At 53.1% G+C, this 21,958-nt stretch overlaps 2 protein-coding genes across 2 annotated transcripts; one reads left to right on the top strand and one right to left on the bottom strand.

Annotated features, from left to right (window-relative positions):
• Positions 1-2,928: 2,928 nt before the first annotated feature.
• Positions 2,929-13,264, top strand: EAH_00021220 (ATP-dependent helicase, putative; the record flags this gene model as incomplete). The annotated part of the gene is made up of 15 exons (XM_013393459.1): positions 2,929-2,991; positions 3,134-3,292; positions 3,578-3,647; positions 3,826-4,955; positions 5,736-6,101; positions 6,401-6,498; positions 6,970-7,107; positions 7,462-7,644; positions 7,997-9,151; positions 9,690-9,943; positions 10,238-10,484; positions 11,104-11,748; positions 11,951-12,124; positions 12,294-12,620; positions 13,141-13,264. The coding sequence occupies 15 exons, from the start codon at positions 2,929-2,931 to the stop codon at positions 13,262-13,264; spliced, it is 5,133 nt and encodes a 1,710-aa protein (XP_013248913.1).
• A 557-nt stretch (positions 13,265-13,821) lies between these two features.
• EAH_00021230 (heat shock protein 90, putative) lies at positions 13,822-20,133 on the bottom strand (the record flags this gene model as incomplete). The annotated part of the gene is made up of 14 exons (XM_013393460.1): positions 13,822-14,055; positions 14,234-14,331; positions 14,549-14,690; positions 14,855-14,887; positions 15,018-15,173; positions 15,508-15,609; positions 15,791-15,902; positions 16,234-16,358; positions 16,838-17,104; positions 17,502-17,577; positions 18,070-18,177; positions 18,436-18,689; positions 19,006-19,128; positions 19,573-20,133. 14 exons carry the CDS (start codon positions 20,131-20,133, stop codon positions 13,822-13,824), a joined length of 2,391 nt encoding a protein of 796 aa, XP_013248914.1.
• Between the last annotated feature and the right edge of the window lie 1,825 nt (positions 20,134-21,958).

Genomic DNA, 21,958 nt, shown 5'->3' on the forward strand with positions numbered 1-21,958 from the left:
GGGCCTGTTTGCATCTGGGTAGAACGGCTTTTGCTTGCTTGTTTCTCTTAACTGCTTCGTATTCTGTCTCCTTGTATTTTTGTTTCCTTCGGGGTTGCTTTGCTTCTGTTGCCTCCTTTGCAATACATCAAGCCCTAAACGCTAAACCCTAAACTATAAACCCTAAACTCTAAACCATCCTGATCATCTGTCTCCTCTTTCTTTCTGTCTGTCAATACCCCCCTGGAACCATTAACCCTAAACCCTAAACCCTGTCTCCTCCTGCCCTTTCTTCCACCTATCGGAGGCCCCCTAAAACCGTAAACCCCAAACCCTAAACCCTAAACCCTAAATCATGAACACTACCCCTCCTCCTCTAGTGTCTCCGCAGTTCTTTCGTTTATGGTTTCCGCATCACGGGGTCGCAAGCCGTACATCCAGCCCTATACTATAAAACCTAAACTCTAAACCCTAAACCCTAACCCCTAGCCCCCCCTTCTGGTGTCTCCGCAGTTCTCAACGAGAAGAAAAATATCCTCTGGACATCTGCAGGTCGGCGTAGGTATTAAGTGTACAAAGTATCTGCTGCTTCTGCTGCAGCTGCTTTTGCTGCAGGTGCTTCTGCTGCAGCTGCTTCTGTTGCAGCTGCTGCTGTTGCAGATTTCGCTGCGGCTGCTTTTGTGTATTGTGCAGATGCTGCTGCTGCTTTTGGAGCTGCTGCAAGGCGCTGCTGTTCATGAAATAACTACTGCTGCTGCTGCTGCTGGGCAAAAGAAGCCTTTGCTTCTTTTCTTCCCTCTGCGTGTCTGTGCGTGTAGCAGCAGCAGCAGGCCCTAACACCGCGATATTTTTGCTGCTGCATATGAATCTGCTGCTTCTCGTCCGGCAGCACCCTTGGAAGTCGTGAGGCCAGTAGTTGCTGCTGCGGCTGCTGCAGCAGCAGCAAGCAGCAGCAACCACCGGTCCTGCAACCCCTGCCGCCGCCGCCGCAGCAGCAGCAGGTGCAGCAGGAGGTATTCTAAGCAGTTTTTTTGCGTCTTTCTCTGCCTGCTGATCCCCTTCGGTGTACAAGAAGAAGTATCTGCCCTATCCAAAAATAGCTTATAAGACAAACTAAGGAAGCCATTGCTTTAATGGGGAGAGGCGTGCTGCTGCACCAGCAAGTAGCAGCAGTCAGTGCAGTACCCCCAATAGCACGAGCTGTGATAAAGACAAACACAAACCCTAATTCTGCTGCTCTGGTTAAAGCCGCAAAAGAAACACCAAATACACCACAAGGTGTACGTACACCTGAGTCCTCGTCTCCCGCTATGGAAGCAGCATCAGGGGCCCCATCTTGCTTCCTCGGGGGACCCTCCTGCTCCTTCTGCTGCTGCTCTGCTGTTGCTGCAGCAAAATGCCTAGCAAAGTAACGCAGATGCAGCAGCGGCGTGCTGCACTCCCCCACAGTAAGACCTGCAACAAGCTCTGCTCCTGCTGCACCGCGTATGAAGCTGTAACCAATAGCACATACAGCCCCTAAGTGGTGGAGAGTTGTAGGTAGATCTCCTTCGAAGCAAACATATAAAATATCGTACAGAAAGAAAGCAAATGAATGCAGCAGCAACGCGCGCTGCAAACTACTCATATCCCCCCCAAAATACTTGGGGACCCCACATCCCCACGGAGCAGCAGCACCAGCTGCTGCTGCAGCAGCGTCACCGTCACCGGCAGCAGCAGCAGCAGCAGCAGCAGCACGGCTAGAAAAGACACCTCCTAAGCCGCCCTCAGTGTACAATATAGCACAACCCCAGAACAATGTTATTGAGCTATGCAGAATACAGAGCAGTCTGTTTACGCCGTGCCGCGGCCACAGGTGCTGCTGCAGCAGCGGAAACCTCTGCTTCCAGCCAGGCCGCCGCAGCCGCTGCAGCAGCAGCATGAGCAGCAAATGCATGCAGCAGAATGCAGACATAAGGGGGAAGCACCACCAATAAAACGAGGGCAGCCGGGGGAGGTGCTGCTCCAATAAGGCGCCCAGAGGCGCAGCAAAGGAGTAGGGGATCCCTAGCATCTTCATCCCTCTAAATAATGCAAAAAATAACTTCAAAAATTAACTTTTAAATTTATTTCATCAGAATAAATATGCTGTCGCGCCAAACATTTACTAACTAGATACGGGGGCCCTGCTGCAGCGGAGGAGCCGTGCTCGGGCACTTGCGCTCGTTGATTTCCTGAGACAGAATATACAAATTAAGGAAAAAAGTAAAAACATAACAAAGAACAAAAAAAAGAAAAGAAAGAGACAGGCGTCATGCGCCAAAATTCAGCGAGCTGCTGCTGGCGAGTCGGTAGGATCAGCAGCTGCAGCAACCGCAGCAGCTGCAGCAGCAGCAGCAGCAGAAGCTGGCAACCCAAAGCCAACAGTCTAAGTGTTGTTATTCGGAACACTTCTCAAAGAAGACCTTGGCTGCTGCTGCAGTTGAGGTTGCACTTGCTGCTGCTGCTGTTGCTGCAACGCAGCCCCACACGGGGGCCTTCTGGGGGCCCCTTCTACAGCACGGGGGGGCCCCTTGGCTTCTTCCTTGCTGCTGCAGCAGCAGCCTTCAGGCGTTGCAAGCTTTTAAAAACCCAGAAGGCTTGCGAGGGAAACGCCTTCTTTCTCCCTAAACTCTACGCCCTAAACCCTAAGGGAGCAGCGGGCAGCAGCACGACTTCGTTGCTGCTGCCGGGGGTCTCCGGGGCCCCCTCTGTTGAGGCTTCTTCTGCATGTGGAGATGCGCCTGAAGCCTGGGGGAGCTCGCACAGAAGGCAGCAGCAGCAGCAGCAGCAGCAGTAGCTGCAGCAGCAGCAGCAGCAGCAGCAGCCATACCAAGTAGGCAGACCACTCGACGCAAGGAAGGGAGGCAGCAGCAGTAAAAGACCCACCACCAGCAGCAGCAGCAGCAGCAGCAGAAGGAGACAACAAAGATGGAGACAGGCGGCAGCAATGCATTACTGGATGAGTCTTTCTTCGGGGGAGATTCCCTTGCGGTAAGGCCCAGCTGAAGTGCTGCAGCTTCTGCTGCTGCTGACGTTGCTGCTTGTGTTTGCTGCTGTTTGATACTGGTGTGTGCTTCCATGCCTGCAGTGCGTGCAGCTGCTGTTGCTGTTGCTGCTTCTGCTGCTGCTGCAGGGATCGGGGGCCGGCAGCAACGCGCTGCTGCTGATGCCGCGCAAGCCCAAGGAGAAGAAGGCAAGCGGTTCTAAGAAGCAACAGCCGCCGCAACAGCAGCAGCAGCAGCAAAAGAAAGCAGGCAGCAGCAGGAAACAAAGAAAGCTGCAGCAACTCTTGGTGCGTCTGCTTGTCTAGTCAACTGTTCAGCTGCAGCATTCAAGCAGCATAAGGGCTGCTGCTGAGTTGCCGCTGCCGTTGCTACTGCTGCTTCTGAAGTTGCCGCTTCTACCTTGCTGTTGTTGTTGCTGCTGCTGCTTCTGTTGCTATTGTGCTGTTGCGCTTGCTTCTGCTTCTGCTGCTGCTGGTGCTGTTATTTTCCGTTGCTGCTGCTGCTGTTGCTGTTGCTGATGCTGCTGCTGCTGAGAGGGCTGTGCCTCTTTTCTGGTTGTGTGCATGCCGCAGAAGAAGCACAAAGACAAAGCCGTTAAGGCGGGGCTGTGCAAGGAGTTGGAGAAGCACGAATTGACAGCTAGTGGGCCTAGCTTCCTTTGGTGCTGCTGCTGCTGCTGCTGCTGCGTCTTCCCCTTATGCAGCCAGCGTTGCTGTTGGCATGCTTACTGTTGCCGCTGCTGTTTTGCGCTCGTATCTGCGCTCCGCAAATGCAGCAGCTGCATATGCTGTTGTCTGATTGTTGCTGCTTGCTGCTGCAGTCATGAAACCAGGAGAAGAAGGCGCTGCAGGCGACGCAGTAGGTGACGAAGGACCAGCATCAGCAGCAGCAGCAAGCATCAACAGCGAAGAGGTGCAGCTAGCTAAGACGCAACTGCTGCTGGGAGGGGGGCTGCTGCTGGCAGGCGTAAAGGGCCGGCGGCTGGAGAAGAAGGCGCGGAAAGCTCTGCTTCTGCAGCAGGAGATGCAACGGAGGCAGCAACAGCTGCAGCAGCAAGGCCAGCTGAAGACTCAGCAGCAAAAACTAAAAAAGGAGGGAGCAGCACAAAATCTTGAAGGAGAGGCCGTACAGCACCAGCAGAAGCAAGAGCAGCGCCAACAGCAAAAGCAACCCGCTGCTCACCCTGCAGCTGCAGCTGCCAAGCAGGAAGGCCAGCCTGCGCTGCAGCAGAAGCACGAGCAGCAGCAAAAGCAAGAGCAACAGCACAAGCAGGAGCAGCAACGCAAGCAAGAGCAAGTCAACGAGCAGAACCTTAGTAGTGGAGAGCAGCAGTCAGTGAACAGCAAGCTGAAGGACCAAGCGAAGAGCGGCACTGCTGCCGCAGCAGTAGCCAGCAGCAGCAGCAGCAGCAGCAACAGCGTTTCATCTTCCAAACCCTTGACAAATGTTAGTGCGTGCAAGCCACCCCCTTCTTCAGCAGCCGAAGGAGCAGCAGAAGGAGGTGCAGCAGCAGCAGCAGAAACAGGCAAAGCAGCAGCAGTAGCAGAAACAGGAGAAGCAGCAGCAGCAGCAACAGCAGCAGGAAAGGCAGCAGCAGGTGGTGTGAAAGGGCGGAAGGCCGCTGATGAGCTGCCCCGTATTTCTTTCTCTCCGGAGACAGCGACAGAGTGTCTCCATCGTACAGCTGCACTTGAATCAGCAAGGGCTGCATTGCCTGCTGCTGAGGCGGAAGGGCGCGTGCTGTCTTTTCTGTTGCAGCAGCAGCACCCCACAACGAGGGACGCAGAAGAGTACAGCAGCAGCACGGATGAAGATGGGCCCCCCCCCCTTAGCAACCCCCAGATTCTTACTAGCAAACGAAAAAGAAAAAAGATACAAGACCGTTCAAATCAAAGACATGCAGATGTACTCTGCGTTGCAGGCGCCACAGGCTCCGGCAAAAGCACCCAAGTAAGCACACACAAATGGGGCCCTACAGGCATATCAGGGGCCCCATGGGGGCTTAGCCTTAAGAGGGGCCCCCAACCTCCCCCACACCTCCTCCACAGAATGCCCAAGCTGGCTCGTCTTAAACAAGGGACCCCATGGGGCGCCTCCTAAACGTGGACCCCCATGAGGCCCCCCACACAAGGGCCCCCGTGGGGTCTCATCTGCAGGGGCCCCTCCACCGGGACCCCTGTGGGGTCCTTAAGAAGGGGTCACAGGGGCCCTCTTTAGGGGCCCCTGTGGGCCCTTCTCAAGGCTGCAGATGTTCTTATTGATGTTGTTTGGGGTCCTCGTGTTCTGTGTTGGAGGGAATGGGGGCTGACTGCGTGCATTCAGAGTTTGCATGCGGGGACTCTTGAGGGGCTTTTCGGGGGCCCCTGAGGGCCCTCGCTGTGCCTTGCTATGGGTTCTGCCACCTTGGGGGGCCCCTCTCTTGTTCGTTGGCTGTTCGTTTGTTTTTATTGCTTGTTCGTTTGTTTGTTTGTTTGTTTGTTTGTTTGTTGTTTCACTCCCTTGTCTTTTTGCTTGTTTGTTTTGTTTGTCTGTTTGTTGTCTTGTTTTTGTATGCATTTGTTTGTGTTTTGTTTGTGTTTGTTTGTTGATTGCTCATCAAGTTCTTTCTTTTGTCAGTTTGTGTATTTATCCGTTTGTTTGTTTATTTCTTAGTAACCTTTTAGTTTATTTGTTTGTGCATTTGCTTGTTTTCGTTTGTTTCTTTGTTTGCATTTCTTTACATTTGCGCAGATACCCCAATTTGTGTTTGAGTCGGGGATTTGCTACCCCAAGATGCTCTTCCACAAGAAGTGCGAGGCTGCTCGCCAGCTGCTGCAGCAGGAGACAGCAGCTGGGGGGCCCCACACGAGCGCCTCCCCTGCCCCTGGAGGGGCCCCCTCAGGAACAGGCGCAGCAGAAGCAGAAGCAGCAGCAGCAGCAGCGCCTGCCAGTGCTGCTGCTCGGTTGGGCCTTGTCTCAGCAGAAGCTACGAAGGAGGGGATTCTTGTCAAGAGACAATTGTGCATCTGCGTCACACAGCCGCGACGAGTTGCTGCTGTCTCCTTGGCCAGAAGGGTGGCGGAGGAGATGGGGTCTCCTGAGCTCGTGGGGTATCAGGTGGGCTTATTGAATTTGTGTGTGTGTCTGTCTTATTTTGCTGCTGCACTGTCTCCGTTGTTTGCCGCTACTATCCCTCTTGCTTGTTTCTGCGGCCGCATGCCCTTCTGCCTGCTGTTTCCCTTCTCCCTTTTGCTTCGCCGTAGAAGTTTTAACGCCTGTACCTCTATCTTCTATCACTTAGCAGCAAAGAGCAGCAGGAGCAAGCTGACGGGTGTACCTGTGCGCACGAAGAGACAGTTGCAGTATAGCTCGCAGAGTTCGGGGCCCTTGTCTCCTTTTCTGGGGTGTATCCGCAGGTACGCCACGACAAACACAATGTGGGGCCCCACTGCCGCCTCAAGTTTGCTACTGACGGGGTGCTTCTGAGAGAAATACAAGAGGATTTCCTTCTTAGGTAACCAGGTTTACATATATTGTGTATATAAATAAATAAAAATATGTCGAAGAAATACATTTGTTTGCTTTTGGGGGCCCTTACCGTAGCCTTCTCATCTTTAAGGAGGCCGGTAGGGGGGCCCCCACGGCCTGCTGGAGTCCCCTTACCACGCAGGCCTCCTCATTATAAGCTGCCGAACAAACACAATATCTCTGTCTGCCTTCGCTCCTTTGCTCTTCTCGCCCGGGCCTGTGGAGATGCAGACGCTGTTCACGCGGCGCTGATCACAGGCTCGTATATATATACTTTATATATATGTACTTACATAATATGCATATTCATATATATATGCACACCTATATTGGCGTATATATATATATCATCCGGTTTTTCAGCCTTTTGTATAATTTTTCTTACTTAGATGGATCATCCGTTGGCTTCCCCTCGCTGCTGTGTTGTTGTGATGTTTTCTGCTGCTGCATGCGCCAGGAGGTATTGCTGCATTGTAGTAGATGAGGCGCATGAACGCAACATTAACGTCGACTTGTTGTTGGGTTTGTTGTCTCGAGTGGTGGTACTGAGGCGAGACCGATTCAAAAAAGAATTAGACACACTGCCGCCGCTCAAGTAAGCAGAAACCCTTGCTGCTTATTGCTGCGTGCTGCAGTCTGCATGCACACATGCATGCACGCATGCATGCATGCAGTGCAGGCCGGAGTGGGGCAGCCTTTTTGGGCGTAAGCAGTGGGGTCGGGTTTGTGAAGAGTTGCTGCTGCTGCTGCTGCTGCTGAAGCAGCAGCGGCAGTTGCCCAGGGAATTGTGGAAGAGGGGCTCCCGCTGCGGTGTCTCCGTGGTGTGTGTGTGGCCGGTCCGCCTTCTGCAGCTCTCTCGCTCCAGCCAATATTGCTGCAGCTGCTGCAGCCTCTGCTGATACTGCCGCCGTATACCCTTCATTTGAGTGTTTTCGTTGCTTGTTTGCAGAGTGCTGATAATGTCAGCTACGCTTAGGGCCACCGACTTCACCGCAAACTCTTTTCTTTTCTCTCCTCCTCCCGCGCTGTTGTCCCTAGAAAGCCGCACCTTTGAGGTGCGCATACACTTCAGCAAGAAGACACCTGAACGCTATGTCGAAGCAGCAGTCAAGAAGGCCCTTCAAATACACACGTGAGCTCCCACCTCTTTCGGGAGGCCCATCCTCTACCCCGGCAGACCCCTCCCTGCCCAGTTGCTGCTTTTGGTGACCAGTGGTCCACGCAGCCACAGGGGAATGGAACCACCGGCGGGACGGGTGATACTGCAGTAGGGGGCTGGAAGGAGGAGGTGCCTTTTGCTTCAAAAGGAGACGTCTCTGTGTCTTTAAACGTCTTCACCTAAAGCAGAAAACATCTCTGTTGAGTTGGCTGCATGGCGAAAAGGAAGGGATAGCCTCTGAAGTTGCTTGCAGGGTCGATGGTAGGGGGCAGTGTTGGTAAAGGGAGACTGCTCTTTTTGGTGGGTGACTGTGGGGTGAATGCAGGAGACTGCCCGCGGGCTCTGTGCTCGTGTTCTTAACTGGGAGAGCGGAGGTTTTGGAGGCCGTGAAGATGCTGCAGGAGTGGCAGCGACGACGGGAGAACAGAATGCAGATTTCTGCTGCGGCTGCTGCTGCTGCGGCTTCTGCTGCTGAGAGCGAGTCTCGCGCTGAGGAGACGGCTTCTGAGGCAGAATTTCTGCTGTCTGATCAGAGTGAGGACGATCCGCTACCTTTGGATCAGCACGCGCCTGCAGACTCTGACAGTGAGGTGTCTGTACACTCGAAAGACAGCGCAACTTCTCACAGCAGCAGGCCACACCGCCCCAACCCAGGGTTGAGCGACAAGCTGCTGGAGTTGGCGTTAGCCAGCGACGCAGAAGACAACGACGAACCTCAAGAGGGGGTCAAGGAGGCGGAAGCAGAAGTTTTAAAAGCCGTACTATCTGCCTCTCGCTTCTCAACGCATGTCCAGGGGGAACCGGCGGGGGGGCCCGCCAAACAGCTCTGCGTGGCCACCAGTGGTGCCGAGGCAGGAGGGGGCCCTCAAGGGGACACTGGGGTCTCAGCATCTACTGAAGGAGACAGTGGAGACAGAGATAAGGCAGCAAAAAAGCGCAGAAAAGTTGCGGCGCGTGCCAAGTTCTCACGCGATACTGCGGGGGGTCCTCAAATGGGTACCGTCGGGGGCCCCCAAGTTGGGCCTCCCGCTGCACCTGCACCTACTGGCGCTGCAGAGGGCGCTGAAGCGTTGCCCGCTGGGTTGAATGAAGGGCCCTCATCTGACTCGCTCGTGCACGCATTTGACTGTCCAGACACCTCAAAGCGTCGCGTCCAGAAGACGGTCTCTGCAGGGGGGTGGCTGGGCGCAGGTGCGCTGCGGCGGCAGAAACCTACTCAGGAGGAGAAGCGACAAAATATTAGCACCAGCAGCAGCAGCAATGGGGAGGCACAGCAGGACCCCACGGACGCCGGTGCACGGAAGACAGAGGAGGCAGAGGAGGAGACACACTTCATACCCAAACTAACTGTCCTCCCGCTGTACGCAACTCTCCCCAGGGAGCTTCAGCGCCTCGCCTTTGAGCCCCCGGCCCCTGACGAGAGGCGAATGATCATAGCAACAAATGTGGCAGAAACGTCGCTGACGTTGCCAAATGTGCGGTGCGTATCTGTATGCAAGCGCTTGCATTAAATCCCTAGGGTTTAGCCTCCAGTGTCTAGGGCTCAGGGCTTAGGGTTTAGTTGTTAGGCTGGAAGTGCGGCATAAAGGAGGTGAAATCGTGACGACCTTCGTTAATATTTTTAACGGAAGTATCTTTTTGGTTTCTCGTTGGTTAGGGTTTAGGGGTTAGGATAGTAGGGTTTAGGGTTTATGGTTTAGGGTTTAGAAATCGTTCTTGTGCGATTGTTTCTCGTGTTTGTTCCTTTTTATGTTTCCCTTCTCCCTCTCCGGAAGATGAATTCTTTTACCTTCAGCAGACTCTTCTCTCCTCTCAGGTGTTGTAATTGCATTGAGCATAGGGCGTTGGTTAGTATCCTTTGTTATGCGGCGTGTGGTCTGCTGAGCATGTCGTGATTGGTTGCTTGTAATTTGTGGGTTGCTGCTGTTGTTTGGGAGTTATATCAGGTTTCTTTGCCTCCGGTGCAGGAGGTGTGGTGTCTTTTTGTATTTTGTTTGGGCCTTTGTTGCTGTATGCAGGTATGTAGTGGACTCGGGGCGAGAGAAGAGGCGCATTTTTGCCTCGGGCTCGGAGGGCTTTTCTTACTTTACTGTTACCCTCACCACTCAGGCTGCAGCGCAGCAGCGCGCAGGCCGTGCAGGCCGCGTCGGCGCAGGCGTCTGCTACCGCCTCTACTCCTCAGCAGTGTTTCAACATGAAATGCAACCCCACCCATCACCCCAGATACACACCGTGCCCCTCGACCACTTGCTGCTCTTCATGGCTGCACTCGGTGCGTTTCCGGTTCTAGGCTAGCAGCTTTTAGCGTTTAGCATTTAGCGTTTAGCGATTAGAGTTTAGGGTTTGGGGTTTGTCCCCCACGCAGTGTCTTTGCCACATTGTTCTGTGGCGCGGTTTATGACGTCTAGGGTTTAGGATCTGAGGTAGCCGTTTAGGGTTGAGGCAGTCCGCTTGTTCCCCTGCTGTCTGCCGCTGTTATTAAAGCGCGTAGGGTTCCATGTTTAGGGTTTGGGGTTTAGGACTTTCAGGCTCAGTTTCTTTCCCTGCTGTCCACCCGTCTCCCCAGGCATCCCTCGCCCATCAGCATTCCCCTTCCCCTCCCCGCCTCCTCTAACAGCTCTCGCGAACGCGCGTCGCCGTTTGGTGGCCTTGGGAGCCCTTGAGCCGAAGATGAATGCCTCGGGGCCCCGACGGAAGCAGCAGCAAACCGAGGCTCGCGAGCCTGAAGTCTGCTGTACCCCTCTCGGCCGCCGCATGAGTGAAGTGCCTATACCCCCCCGCTTCGCCAAGATTCTCCTTCTGGCGTGTTCCAGGTATCCCTTGCCCCACACTTATACACTTCTTGTTTTGCTTATTTCTTTTAAAGGATACCTGCATGGCATGCAGAGGTATTCCAGCGTTGGTGCTGGGGGGCTGCGTCGATCCACGGGTGACGGAGTTGTGTATGCGTGCATGCATGCATGCACGCATACAAAACTTCGCCATGCATGCACCCATGCATCCGCACTTACAGTGTTCGTATTCGCATGCTTGCGCTCTGGTTTCTGCGTGGTTGCGTTAGTTCTCTTATACTTGTGTCTAAGCAAATTCATGGGACAGATGCTTCTCTACAGAAATACAGCGAGACTAATTGCACGCCTACCTCTTGCCAGCGGATGCATGCATGCATCCACGTATGAATGCATGCATGCATGCCTTTCAGCGGATGCATGCATGCATCCATACATGCGGGCATAAAAAACTCTGTCACACGCGGATCGATGCAGCCCCGCCAGCACCAACATTGAAATACCTCTGCATGCCATCTCTTGTTGCAATAAAAGCTTTGAAGCTTGCGCGTAGTTTTTTATTCGGTGCATTTGTGTACAGATGTTATTCTTTTTTTATGGCGTGTGTTCGAACGCCTTCTCTCTGTCCGTTGCATGCATGCAGACACAAAGAGCACGGCCCCCAATTTGTTGCGCTCGCATGTTACCTGGTGGCTGCGCTCTCTGTTGGGGAATTACTTCCTTCGTTGCCTCGCGGCGGCGAGGCGCCACATCTGGCAGGGGACGTGGGGGGCCCTGAAAACCCCCAAGGGGCTTCCAGGGGCCCTGCTAGGAGACCCTGGGAAGAGTACGACAGCGATCTAGATGCATATATTTGGCTTTGTGGGGCCTACAGCCACGCGCAGAATCCAAGAAGCTTCTGCAAAGGTTACGGCCTGGACGCGTCGCGGCTTTCTGAGGTGGCGGCGCTTGCAGCGCAGCTAGCGCAGCTGATGCGTGGCTTGCTGCAGCAGGCACGGCGAGGAGGGGGACAGGGACGTGCGGGGGATCCACAGGGTGATGAGGATGATCTAAACGCGTTGCAGGGGCCGCTGCGACTCGAACCCCCCCCACCGGAGGCAAGGCGCTGCCTGCATGAATGCGCCGTGCAAGGCCTCATAGACCACGTAGCCACCTGGCAAGATCCACCCCGCTTGCCACAGGATGCATCCCCAGCCCAGCGCGCTGCAGCTCGCGGGGGCTACCGCTGTGCAGAGCTCAAGGGGGAGTTGGCTCGCGTTCACTGCACCTCTAACATATTGCACGTCTCGTGAGTCTGCAGTCCATCTCTTTTCTTTCCCTTGGCTCTCTATAGACGAAGCTGAGGCTGTATGCTGCTCTCATGCCAACATGGACGCATGATGCAGCAGGGGCCACCCAGGCAGGCTCTGGAGCTGCACGCGTGATCCTAAGTGCTGTTGGGATCTTAGAATCAAGCACCCGTGTGGATTGGGTGTTTATTGGGGGAACAGAGCGTTTGTGGACGTTGATGCATGCAGCCCTCGCCCCAAACTCCTCGTCTACAACCAGCTGATTCACGCAGGGCGCGCGGTGCTGCAAGTCTGTCACCCTATAGACGACGCGCAGCTCAGCGCCAGCGACACGCCACTTATACAGCACAGCTTTCTGCAGCTGCCAGCCCCAGCGTAAGCGATGACGAATGTTGCAGCCCCTGCAACAGAGGCAAATGCAGCGTAGTGTGTGTTTCCGTGTTTTCTGTGCTGTGCGCACATTTGTCTACGACGTACAGTGCATGCGTTGTCTTGCATTTCATTTAAAGAGCCATCTTCGGACACACCTGCGGTGTATCTGCAGGTACGACGCACGCCGAGATGCAGTTGTGGGGTGGTCGCGGCCCACCTACGGGCCGCTGCAGCTGACGCTGCCGGCCGTGGAGAGGCCTCTTCCCCGCATACGGGGTGCAGTGGCTTCTCCGCTGTCTCCGCAGCAGCAGCAGCAGCAGCAGCAACTGCACGCGTGCTTTGCTGCAGCGCTTGTCGCGGGAAGAGTTCTTCCTCGTCTTAAGAAGTTCGGGCCTTCGTTGTCTGTAACACCGGAAGGAATGCTCGTGGGGCATCATTCCGGAACCTTCGCTGTGCGGGCGTTTGTGGCGGAGCTGACCAAGAGAGAGGTTGCCTCTCGGTAGGGAAATCCTGGTGTCTGTAGAGGTTTATGCTGTGGCGTCATCTGCTGGTTTACTGTTCCTTGTGTCGCTCGGGTAGCTGCTGCTGTACCTGTGCGCGTTTCTTCTGTGGGTTGCTTGTTCACGCACAAAGCGGCTGCCTCTCATTAATAGTAGCGGCGTCCCTACACTTGTATTTGACTGTGTAGAATTCCCTGAGCTTCTTGTTTACTCCATCCCCCGAATAACTTATTTATTACTAACAATTCTAATAATTCATGCTTTCATTACTATTTATCCGTGCGGCGTTCCTGTGTCTCCGTCTATCACCAATACGTTTTCTGTGGGGGGAAAAGTCACTCGCGGTGGTACAAATGCGAGCCAGCTGAGAACAATTGATATTATGTTGAGCGTTGGGCCTGCTCTACGCACTTTGTCGCTGCAGCAGGAAGCGAACAATACGGGAGTAGCACGCGCACGCACTAGCGCTAGGTTATTGCTGCAATGCCAGTGATGCGTTGTTGCTGTTCTTCTACGCAGGGCTGAACTGCTGAAGGTGTGGCAGTCGGAGCCGAAGTTTCTACTGGCGGAGTTCATTGGGCTGCTGCGCTCATACAACTACCAGACGCTGCAGGATGTGCACGATATATGGCCCCCCGTCTGACGTTCCGCTGCTGCCGCCGACTTCGTGCTGTATCACAATACATGAATTGTCCCTGGAAGGCAGTTGGCAGGCCCAGGGGCTACAGCAGAAGTCGCTGGCTTCACCATTTTGCCTGCCCAGGCCCACGGCCCGAACTCGCGCTTCCTTCGTCAACCTTACTTTACTTGTCTGCTTCGTTGGCTGACTGTCTGCCCCATTTTGCTTGCTTGGTTAGATATCTGTCTGTCTCCCCCATTGTGCCTGATTTGTTGCCTGTTGTCTGTCTGCCCCAGACAAGGCGTAGAAACAGGTGATTGCACACTACTAGCGCCCCTCTGCCTCTGCACACCTCCTCCCTTTCTTTAAATCCGCTATGTCTCCACTACTCTGCCCGTAACTTCACGAGAGCTACAAACACCCCAGACAGCCACGAGAACAAGAAATGAAATTGTGCGGCCAATCCAGTGTCTGGCTTATAGCCACGGCAACTTTCGCACGTAGCTTAGTGCAGGAACTGCTATCTGCAGGGCTTTGAGACCTGCACTACTTGATCATAATAATACATCCGACCCTCCTACTTAAATGCCCCCAGGTTGCTGCATTTTTGTCTCGGAAGCCTCCTCCGGTTCCGCTTTTGCCGCCTCCCCAGATGGCGGGGAAGCCGGGGCAGCAGCAGCCCCTCCCCCCGCGTGGTGGTAGGCGTATTGAGCCGTGAGGGACATCAGTTTATTCAACCTCCCCAGCATGGACTTCGGTTCTTCCATGATACCCGCGGCGACGCAGGCGTTGTCAAACAGCTGCTCCACCAAAAGCTGCAGGCAGGTGCACGAACTTACAGATCAACACTCTGCTTCTGCAACAGACTCTTGTTTGCTGGCTGCCGTTCCCCCATACCCTGAGACCTGAGCTCTGTCTATAAAGGAAAACTCCCAATGCCCACACTAACATAGCCCAGGCAGTGCCTCCGGGAGATAGACGGCCCTTGCTTACCTTGGCCACATCTGCGTTCGAGGTACGGAGATGATACAGCGAGGTGATCAGCTCATGCGAAGGGTTCAACTCAAGTGTAGCCGGAAGGCTCGCTAAGTCTGGGAATCACAGCACACAGAATACTAGATGCATCATCACACCTCTAACACATTAAAGAAACTCCGAACAGACTCTGGCACTGGCGCACAAGCTCGTGCTGCAGCACATCGCTTCCTTGCACCAACAGCAACTTTGTGTTCTGAAGCAGCACGCATCCCCTCGCTTGGTTTCCATACAATGCTTAAGGATGCCTCAAGGGACGACTAATACACGCACTCAGCTGCGCCTCGGGGGCCCCCTGCAATGTGGCCTTCATCATTCGCCTAAGAGTGGGAGAAAGGAAGCCAGAGACAACAGCGGGAGAGGACAGCAAACGCTCCGAAAACTTTACTGCCGTCACACGGGAGGCGAGGGTATCCTGAGGGCATCACAACGCGAAGATAAGGCACCCAGCGTATAGAAACGGATACCACTTCCCCTCACGCACACCTCGCCACAGATATGTATGTATACAGGTGATGTAAACATAAGTATATATACAGATATAAAAGAACACCCATACAACGGGAGGAAGTACGGCACCTCAGCAAGAGCTTCCGATGGGCCAGATGCCAGCTGCAGACGGCGATGAGGGCCGCCGCAGGTTTCCACGGAAATCGCGTGCCTCTACATGAGTGAGCAATTGTTTGGGTATGCTCGCATAATCAAAGGGCTTGCACGCACGCATGTGGGTGCAATGCGGTACCTTCACGAATGACGCCAGCTCGGTTTGCTGCTCCCCCACCAGCTTGGGCTTCCCCTGTTTCTCGTCAGCTGCTTTTGTGTCTTCCTCCTCCGCTGTCTCCTCCTCCACGTCCTCCCCAGGAGAATCCACCGCCACTAGCCGCTTCCCCTTGTACTCCTGCAGGCACATACTCTCCACATCCCAAATGCAAGCATTCTCAAAGCGAACACCCCGCCGACGCGTAGGGCATGCGAGATGGCATATATACATATATACGGGTTTTAAGTGCTTTTGCACGCATGATATATGTTGACTGCATAGCTAGAAATATATAATGCATACAAGTGCAGTAAAGAGACTGCAGAATCGAGCGACACCGTACAGGAAGTTCTCTGTGAGACAGCTGGTACAGCACCAGTCACCACAAGAAGACCTAAACAATCTGGCGGCAGAGGAAACTAAGTGTTAAATGCGCCCAACAGCTGACAACAAAACGCAAAAAGAGACTGACAGAGAGGTTCATCGCCAGGAATTCGTCGATATCCGCAGTCATCAAGATCACGGGGCGGCTCTTCGCGACATACTGCTCCATGTAGGGAGAGGAGAGCGCCGTCTGTCAACACCCAACAGGACGCACCAGCACGTTGCTTGGGTGTTGTCTTGTCACTGTATATATGCAGGTATATGGTATTTCGCACCCACCGGCTGATGCTCCTGTTCACTTGCATAGGGTAGCTACGGGTTCTCTAGCCGGCGTTCTGGTCTACAGATTATTTGGTTAAGATTGCGCATACCGCCCTGTCTGAGCAGCAGTAGTAGTAAAGGTGCTTTTGCTTCTCTGGCATTTTGTCGAGGTATTCGTCCAAAGTGATCATTTTGCCGGCCTCCTCCGAAGAGCACTCAAACCTGCAACAAAATACTTGATGAGCGCACGCATCTGCTGCAGTGTCTAGAGAACAAAGACGAAAGCCCTCCGCATGAAGAAATACAATCAAGCAGAAAGGCCACAGACGAACAACCCCGCGGACCTTGTCGTGGTGGAATAGCGACCCAAGCACACAACACGACGAGTTCACACGCGCACTAGGGAGTGGCCGACGGCACGCAGACCAGTGGAGACGACAGACATGAAGGGTGTTTTCGTCCGTCACAAAAAGCTAGGTAGACGGCAGAACAGCAAATAAAAAGAGGTGCACTCCAGAAAGCTGCCCGCCATTTCACGAAAGAAGAGACCCACCGAAGGAGAGGCAGCAGCATGTCTTTGTAAGTGCTGCCGTTGTGCGCATCCTCCAAAACGCCCTCCTTTATGTTTTGAGAGTACTTTTGGTAAAACTGCTGATACTTCGCCGGATCCGACTTCATCTGCAAACCCACACGGCACGAATAAGCCCGCTAACCAACAAACCTGTTGCTTCCGTATTTAAACAAACGAGAACATCAGTATCTCACGAGGACACGGCTTTCTGGCAGTTGCAAATACAACTATATGATGTACAAAGCCGCCTTGCATATACATTGACCTGCAGAAGTTCTATGCACGATATACGCGGCATACAACTCCTAACAACTGGAGGAGAATAGACGGATATGACGCATAACTCTAGAAACCCGTTCTAGCCTCTGCTGCAAAGGGGAACTCTTGTGCCCGTGCTGCTGCCCCTGCTGGCTTCAAAGGTTGTTTCGCATAGTCGCATTCAACAAGCCCTTCTGAGCGAGGGACGCAGCTGCCGACAAATACCTCTAAGCCAGCGTAGAAAACCCGAAGAGCCCCTTCGGGCTTCCTCATGCGGGCGGCGCATGCCGTGTACAGGATTTAAAACAGTTCATTGGTTGAGGCTCACTTGGTCGTTGAGGAACCTGAGGATACGCCTAACGATGACACTCGATAGTTTGCGCTGTAAGGCAGAGTCCTGCATGTGCTCTCTGCTGACGTTAAGGGGAAGGTCCTCGCAGTCTACGATGCCTCGGAGGAACCACAGCCACTTTGGAAGAAGATCTGTGGCGCTTTTCTTAACAAGCACGCGACGAGACAACAGAGATACCCCACTTTCTAGGGGACCCGTCTGGAACAGGCGGTTCGGGGGGTCTGCCGGGAAGTATAAAACAGACTGCAAATTGCAGAAAGGCAGCAAACGGCTCAACAGGAATAAATTAACCACAAACGTTCTCAAACGGCACCCAGAGGAGAAGAGACATGGATGAATTAAGGCACGCACGCAAGCAGCAGGGCTTCACATATACGCACACGCACAGGCAATATCCCACTGAAAAGACTCGACGTCAGTGACTCCTCACTGATGGTCACGGTAATTTGCGCGACGGCAAGACACTAATTCGAAAATATACATATGTATATATATATATATATGCATATATGTACATATATATATATATATATATATATATTGGAGCAAGAGTTTTCCCGTCGAGCACATAGAATACTAATTCTTAAATGCTTCAAAAAAGCTATTTGTATACACAACTCTGGTCCGGCAGGCGGCATACGCGGATGCTCAATGGTGCGTCAGCTGAGAACATGATGCTGTAGAAAGGCTCCCCCCAGGACTGGTTCGTCAGATGCCTGAGGCAAAAGCGAATAACAACGGAAAACAAAATTAGGGACTGCAGGTACAGTCCCTAATATGAATAGAGACGGAACCTTATATGCCTACGCAAACGCCCGTCTCGATGGGCATCCTTCCTTTTAAAATGTATGTGCACTAAGAACAGCGCAGGTATATTCATCGCATAAAAGCCATTACTGTGAACAGAAGTGCGTCTGTAAAAATAAACATAAGTAGGCGCCACAAATATATGCATGTATGTATAATCATGCGCGCAGGAATATGAAAACTGATGTTAAATCTTCCGAATGCCGTACATGGATGCATCTTTTTGGACATATATATAGCACATAATGTTTATATGGACGTCTAATTTGTACAAAGTTATGCCTTCGCCAACACCAGGGAGGGAAGAGCGCAACGCAGCTCATGCGGGAGCTGAGACTGTATAGGCTAAGAAGACAGGGAAAAGATTCAAAATTTCATGCAAAAAAGGCGAAGGTTCGCACCTAAAGAACTGCTTGTGCTCCTCAGGGGTGGCAGAGGTTTTAAGCCACAAGGCCTCTTGCGATGACACCTGGACCTCTTTGCCATTATCCTCCATATACACTGGAAAGCTGCGAGAAAGCAGATTCCACACAACAGCTGGGGTATAATGACGCATACCAACAACAACAATCATGCAAAAGATCTCTATCCATCCCAACAGAAGGAAACATGCAAAATCCGCAGCCGCGCTCTCGAAGAATTGCACTGTGGCGGCACAGCGACCGAGCAGATAAGAGAAAAACTGCAGGGAGAGGAAAAAGCTGTACTGACAAAGAGTTCAAAGAGGTAGAGAGACGAAAAGCAGAGTGGCTGTGTTGCGTGCTCACTTAACAAAAGCGGAGAACTTCTGCGCGCATTCCTTAACTCTGTGGGGATTCGCGAACTCTAGGCAGTCTTGCTTCAAGTGGCATACAATTTTGGTGCCTGAGGGCGAGCTAAGAGAGTCTGCTGCAGCAGATGACAACGTGAAAGACCCGGAGCCGTCGCTGCACCAACGCAGCACACGTCCACCGTCGCGGCACCGCGTGTACACCTCAACGCGCTCAGACACCACAAAGCTCGAGTAGAATCCCACACCAAACTGAAAAGCGCACACAGACACACAGGCACGCACACCAACCCCTTAAGCCGTAAACCCTAAACCGTAAACCCTTAACTCTAACGAAAACGGTAAGAACCAACACACCGTGGACCTTCAGGCGTGGGTTTACGGCTCACCACCAGCCCCGCTGCACCCAGCACATAACTCTTGCGTAGGCACCACAGAACATACAGACTGTCCCTAAACCCTAAACCACGAACTCTAGGCAAACAGTCTCGCGAACCAATCTCTACGGAGAGCTCTACGCACTGCGCCCTAAACTCTAAACAATGCGGGTAAACCTCTTGCTGCGTACTTGGCCTATGATGTCTTTGCTGGCGTTTGGCCCGGCGTTTTTCAAAAACTCCAGGGACCCGCTTCTCGCGATGGTGCCCAAATTCTTGACAAGTTCGTCGCGGCTCATTCCCACACCGTTGTCCTGCAAGAGAAAAAAGAAAGCACCAGCAGCAAGAGCAGCAGCAGCAAAAGCAGCAGCAAAAGAAGCACCAGCAAGAACAGCCGCAGCAGCAGGAGCAGCAGCGAAAATACCATCGTCAGCAGCAGCAGCGCACGCACACACGCCAGTGTTGTGGGGTGGCAGTACAAATACATGTGAGCGGCTCGATCCCTCTGCATTTCTGTAAAATGTTTGTCTTGCGTAAGTTCCCCCAAGCCCTTTTCGTTTAAACTGACGTCTTGCGTCTGCCTCCTGGGGTTCTCTACGCCTTTCTGTCTACATCACTTCGCTGCTTTCTACCCCATCCTCTCTCATTCCTCTGCTCTTCTCTGCTGCATGAGCCCGTCTCAAGCAAACAGAGAGACGGAGACCAAACCGGTGCAAGTGCAGGTTGTCAAAATGTATGCGTTACTAGCAAAGGAATACCTCAATGATGAATGTCTTCTCTGCAGGATTAACACGTAAGACGACGCGGAGTTGTCCTCGCTCCTGCTGCTGCTGCTGCTCCTGCTGTTCCGCTTGCTGCTGCTCCGACGCCTGTAAAAATCTGAATTTCTCCAACGCATCGGATGCGTTTGAGATGAGCTCCCTAATGAAGACTTCCTTGTCGGTGTAGAGAGAATGTGTGACGATCTGCAGCAGCTTTTGTGTCTCAGCCTGAAAAGCGTGTCTCTCCTCCCCCTCTGATCCCACTTGTTTCTCCTCGGGAGCGCTCGTACTTGTTGACAGACTCCTCAACTCCACCCGTCCCAGCGAGCCGCCACAAATCCAGGCCCATTTCTGCTGCATGCGCTCATTAGGCACCGTATGCCTGGCGCCCCCAGGAGTGCTGCACGCTGGGAGAGCAACTGCAACTCCAGCAGACCCCAGGGGCCCCTTTGGGGCTCCCCTGGATGCACCTGAGATAACGGAACCGCGGCAGCCGCTCACAGACAGGGAGGAAGGCAGCAGCTGCCGCTGCAGAATAGAGGGGCAAACACTTCTCATTTTATTGCTGCAAGTCAGGGAGTGCCTAGAAGCCTTTATCAAGACAAGCGAAGAACTGACACTGCGCCCCTGTTTTGCAGGATACGCACGAGTAAGGTGCAAGGCTTAGAGGGTAAAGAAAGTACCGTCTGTCTCAGCGTGTATACGCAGCCAGAAGACAAACACCCAAGTTGAATTAAAGAGAGACGAAGGCAAACAGTGAAAGCAGCCAGAGGACGAATACAGGATCGAGAGGGCCGGCGCCCTGCACCTGCACTGCAATACTGGTGGAAAAAGGCACCCCAAATCTCAAAACCGAATCCATAATCAGTTATTCGTGAAGTTTTCTTTAAACAGAAAAGGGTTTGCCGGTGTCCGTGCAGCACTGGGCCACTGGGAGGCCCTCCTCGGCCCCACGGCCCAGTGGGGCTTGCGAGTGAGGCCCACTCTAAAGGCTTTCTCCTTCTTACTAAAATGATGAATTGCATTAAAGTGAGAATGAGCAAGTTGCATTTGAGGGGGCTCGGACATGTCTCTCGGACTGGCGGCACAGGCCTTGCTATGTCGATTGTCTCTTGCGAAGCCCGCCATACGCCGCAGGCCGCGTGTGGCGTAGGTCTTCTATTTAAAAACGCGTTGCTTTACTTTGAAAGGGATACAGTAAATGCATTCGACACTCGAAGCTGTGGATAAGATGGCGCTTATGCCCCCACCCCTATCCCTACACATACAAAATGCATTTCTTCCATAGGGAAAGTATCTCTTTAGGAGCGCACAAGAAGGCATTAACCGACAGCTGTGAGCGCGTCTAAGAAGGGATTGTTCCGTTTTCAATATCCAGTGGACAGTGACAGTGTGCCCGTGTCAAGGGCGGCCTTGGCCTGGGTGCATTGCCATCATGAGCAGCAAAACGAAAATCTGCAGGAGACCCCAAAGGGCACCGGAATTCCCCCCAGTATTGCAGAGCACCGCAAGGGTCTTGGGCATTTATCAAAGGAGGCGGCCTGCTCTGAGTAGCAAAACACCTTCATGCAACCCTTGCTGGGAGAAAACCCAAAGTGGAAGCAAACACGATCCCCATTTGGTGCATGTACTAGCAGTTGAGAATGGCTAAACACGTTAGTGTATTTGAAAAATATAAATATACCGTAAATCCATTCTTAGTTGGCCCGCCATAATCAGCGGGGAAGGGTGGAGAAAGACCGTAAAGCAGTAAGAACCCTTGACACAACATGCAACATCGTGTGGTCTGTCTGCGGTGGCTAGCCGAGGCTCGCAAAGAACTACACACCCTGACTAGGCCTAGTTTCTAGCACGCCCACTGTGCACATCTAGGCAGTTCTAAGTTGCAAGCAGGACCGAAGGGCGTCAAAATGGAGCTGCAACGCTTCCCTTGCGTCGCTCGGTCAAGCGCAGCTGCAGGACCCTACCTTCTTCAAGCGGAGGCACTTGAGAATACATCATTTCGTGCCTTTACAAGACCGTGGCAGCAAAACGGATCGGCTATCCACTGCTGCTGCTACCCGTTATCCCTCACCTCTGGTCCGACTGCCCGGGGTCTCGCAATCAACGCTGATCTACTGAAGAATAGTACAGCCTCCCACAATCACGAAGAGTCTTTATTTCAGCCAAGAAAGGAAATGCATGTGAAGGCGTGCTCTGAGCGTTCCAGTAGGGCGCATATGCGAGAGCTTTTGCTATGATGCCAAGTCATCTATGTTTCTCGAATCAGGCAGATACATCCATCGTGCAAATACTTCAGTGAAGGCACATTCTACATCTGTCTATGAAGTCCCTCTTGCCCCTTTCCCAATTGCTATTGACACAATGTTGCCTCCAGCAAAGG

This window comes from Eimeria acervulina, genomic scaffold, assembly GCF_000499425.1.
Source record: "Eimeria acervulina Houghton genomic scaffold, Eah_scaff150, whole genome shotgun sequence".
In the NCBI taxonomy this organism is placed as follows: domain Eukaryota; phylum Apicomplexa; class Conoidasida; order Eucoccidiorida; family Eimeriidae; genus Eimeria; species Eimeria acervulina.